Raw genomic sequence first — 4,194 nt, 5'->3', positions numbered from 1 at the left:
TGCAGAACTGGGGATTGAACCTGAGTTTGCCAGGGAAGTGCTTATTGTACTGAGCCATCTCCCCGGCCCCATAAATTCTTTTTTCTGTGTGGTTCTATGGTTGGAACCCAGTGCCTGACACATGATAGGCAAGAGCTCTGCTATTGAGCCAGTTCAAAATAATGCCAGTCTTTGTTGACATTATTTCTTAGAAAAGATTTCATACTCTGATTTTGATAAATATTTGCTTCTATTTCTTAATACTTAAATATTTAACTTATTTTATATTCACTTTGCTTTATAGATTAACAAACAAATTTAATTTTTCCATTGCTCCCTACCATTTAATCTCTTCTGACTTCACTTCAGTAAAATGACAGCTTTAATAAAATGCTATATTTTTAATGTGTAAGTGAACTTTTGGGTGTTTAATTTTCTAATGTTTCTTTTTTCTTTGGCCCTTTCTTGTGTTAAAATGTTTTTCTACCTAGAACTGCAAATGATATGTTGGGTACCATCATTCTTTCTTTCTGACCCAAATTTTAAAATAATTTTTGGATACTCTTTTTTGTATAGGCTTTTAAGTTTTTAGATTAAAACTCATTTCCAAGTATAGATTTTTCTGAAAATGTTACTGGAACTCCTCTAACCACAGTTTAATTTCGGGGAGAATTGATAAAATTGACATGTTAAATCATCCCATTTATCTGGGACTGAGATTATTTTTCCTATTTGTAGTGACATCTCATTGAACAAGGTTTTAGATTATTGATTCACGTATTTCGATATGTTTTTTCCCCATAGGTTCTCTTTGGGAAAGTAAAGAAAATTCACCCTTCTGTGGATATAAACAAAGTTTCTTTGGATCCTGCTCCTAACTTTGATTGCCACATGTCAAGAAGTATACCTTCTCTGAAAGATACCATTGAACTACAAGCCTATAATTCATTGGTATGTTAACATGATGTTTCAGTTGACTTAAAATTCACTTCATATGCTGCTTCATATAATGGCTACTTTTACTTAGATGTTCCATAGATTAATTCCTAACTTGGAACTCGTACCAACTTCTCTTTTAAAATCAGACTTCACAGCATTATTAGAAAAAAAAGAAGTTCTGGCATAGTGCTTCTGTAGTCACTTTTTGCTTTCTCTGAGAGACAGCAGATAATAAGATGTAAACATCAACACCTCATGAATAGAATTTAACTTCCATTTAGCTATAACTTTACTCATCATGACTGTAGTTAAGGATAGCAGCAAATAATACTTAGCGCTTAATGAACATTTTTAAAAATAAGTACCACACCTCTCCTCTACTTGCAAGTTCTGAAATTGTTTATTTTTAGGGATACTGTTTAGTTGTATAATTTGTCTGCACTCATTTTATTCCCTTCTCAAATCTTCCCCCATTGTTCTTTGTTATTGTCAGAACCTGTGAGTTGTTCTGTACAGAAAGGCTTTCCTATTTCCTATAAGATGATATTACTACACAAGAACACTACAGTGTTTTTATAATAAACTTGTGAGATAAGAAAAAAATAATAAAAAAATAATATAAGGCTTCGTAGCAAGATGACCATGTCTAATAGTAATTTCTATTTCAAAATTGCTGACAATAAATTCCAAATGTTTCTCCTTAAAAAATGGGTATAAAAACAAAAACTTGACCCACATCTATCACCATGCACTAAACTAAAGGCAAAATGGATTAAAGATCTAAACATTAAAACAGAAACTAAATCTCCTGAAAGAGAAAATAGGAGGAACTCTTGAAGACATAGGGATAAGCAAAGAGTTTATGAGCAAAAATCAAATCGCACAGGTAACACTTGAAAGAATTAACAACTGGGACCTCCTCTTACTGAGAAGTTTTTGCACATCAAAAGAAATTACAAAAAAACTGAAAAGACAACCCACAAATTTAGAAAAAATCTTGACAAATAAGCACTCAGACAAAGGTCTGCTCTCTAGAATTTATAAAGAACTAAAAAACATTAGGGCCCCAAAATTTAAAGACCAAGTCCAGAAATGGGCATCCAAGATGAACACACACTTCTCAGAGGACAAAATTACAGAAGCAAATAAATAAATGAAAAACTGCTCCACATCACTAGCCATCCGTGAAATGCAAATTAAAACAACACTGACATATTATCTCACCCCAGAAAGAATGGCTGTCATAAAGAAATCAACCAACAACAAATGTTGGAGAGGCTGTGGGGAAAAAGGAACCCTTCTCCACTGCTGGTGGGAATGTAGACTCATGCAACCATTATAGAAATCAGTGTGGAGACTCCTTAAAAAACTAGGACTGGAAATCCCATTCAAACCAGCTATTCCCCTACTGGGAATTTTCCTGTAGGATCTGAAAACATCATATCATAGTGATATATGTGTGCCTATGTTTATAGCAGCACAATTTGTGATAGCTAAATCCTGTAAATAACCAAGATGTCTGTCACCTAAGGAATGGATGAAAAAGATGTTGTGTTTTTATACAATGGAGTATTGCTCAGCTATAAAAAATGATAAGCTTGAAGCCTTTATATTTAAGGGGATGCCACTTGAAGATATACTCATAAGTGAAATAAACCAGACCCACATGTGTAAATATCATATAATCTCCCTAGTATAAGAACACAAAAGAAGAAATACAAATAGAAAGGTATAACACAATTAAAAGAAAAGCGAGAACTTGAGGATTAGACAATGAAGAGAGAGCAAGGAAAAAAGCTAGGAAACATGACAGGAGCAAAGCCATACATTTATATATACAAGATGGGTAAGGCAATGATACTGAGAATCTTAAGAGGGTTTTTGAAGCTAGCAGTTAATTGGTAGGATTCTCACCCTGACTAAGTATATATGCTGATATCTGTGAACTAAGCAACTGCACTGAAGATGGCAGTGTGTAATAGTAGGGTCATGCTTGGAGTGCCAGTCATTCTGGTCTTCTGAATACATGCTGCTTGTGATGACATGCCGGTTGCTGCCGTGCTGTCTCTTGGGTAGATATTTGTTTAAAAAGGAAGGGGGTGGTGTTTTAGATATATTTTAATTTTTTAAACGTTTTTCTTCATATTCTGTAGGGACTTAAAGTTCAGCATATCAAAACTTTGGGCTGAGGAGATGGCTTAGTAGAACAAGCGCTTGCCTAGCAAGCACAAGGGCCTGAGTTCCATCCCCGGTTCCACCAAAAAAAAAAAAAAAAAAAAAAATCAATACTTGATGAAAAATACCTGTTCCATATTATGCCTAAGATGTTTGATACTGAGACAGATAGTGAGTTTAAGCTCAACATCCTCGATTGTATGGTAATAATAAGCTTCTCTTCTGGATGGTTAACAACCTAAGTTTGCAGACCAAAAACTAGAGAAAAAGGAGGGCCGCAAGGACAGCCAACATTTTGGCCCTAGCCTTCCAAGGTCAACTAAGACTCAGGATCTATGAGAACCTGTACTATAACATCATGTAACTCAGTTGTGTCCCAAACTTTCTGATCAAGAAGATTATGGGGCCAAAGAAGAAAGTGATTGATGATGTAGTATGTGCCTAAAGAGAGTCACATGGAGAGAAAACATTCTCTCAGGCTTTCAGAGAGAGCAAATTGGTCAAGCAATGGCTGTGACACATCCACAAGGCTGACACTGACAAAGGATCTACAAAATGCATTACAGGCTTACGGGCTAAATCCTGAAGGGACTTGACTGACCTCATCAGATACAAAGGTTACAATTCTTGTTATATGGGTCTTGCTTTATCTTGGTCTTCACCATCCAGGAGAAAAGTATAAAAACAAAGTATAAAAAGTAAAGCCATATTAATATGCTGAGATGTAAAAGGCTCAAGTCAACAACTTCTGACATTGCCAGTCTTATGGAAAACCCACTACTATTATGGACTACTGGACTGTTTTGGAATATTTTGCTGAATTCACATACCTGTAATATTTATTTTTTTCATAATTTTATTGATAAATAGCAATGAGACAGTTTCAAATCAGATCACTAGGACAGTTTCAATAACTAACACACTGCATACATTCTTCTTAGTGGTTAATTGCTGTACAAGATGCGGACTTGATATCCTATTTACAAACACCACTAGAACAAATCATTCCATTCATTAACAAAATGTAACTATATATCTATCCTAACCACTTTGAATACACAGATACAAAATGGACATTCATCTGTATCCCCTTTTTTTGTT

General features: G+C 34.7%; 1 protein-coding gene across 3 annotated transcripts in view; it reads left to right on the top strand.

Moving 5' to 3' along the window:
* Tex15 (testis expressed 15, meiosis and synapsis associated) overlaps positions 1–4,194 on the top strand; it is a 71,567-nt gene that overhangs the window by 43,969 nt on the left and 23,404 nt on the right. For 2 of the 3 annotated variants that reach the window (XM_023717621.1, XM_023717622.1), the window contains exon 5: positions 784–930. In XM_023717621.1, the coding sequence (XP_023573389.1) occupies positions 784–930 (147 nt within the window). Of the gene's footprint in view, positions 1–783; positions 931–4,194 lie in introns of those variants that run through there. The other variant, XM_004633348.2, reaches the window with a different exon arrangement.

Source organism: Octodon degus, unplaced genomic scaffold, assembly GCF_000260255.1.
Source record: "Octodon degus isolate 3935 unplaced genomic scaffold, OctDeg1.0 scaffold00053, whole genome shotgun sequence".
NCBI classification, from domain to species: domain Eukaryota; kingdom Metazoa; phylum Chordata; class Mammalia; order Rodentia; family Octodontidae; genus Octodon; species Octodon degus.
Note: the sequence above shows the minus strand (reverse complement) of the source record. Positions and strands in the feature narration are given on the sequence as shown.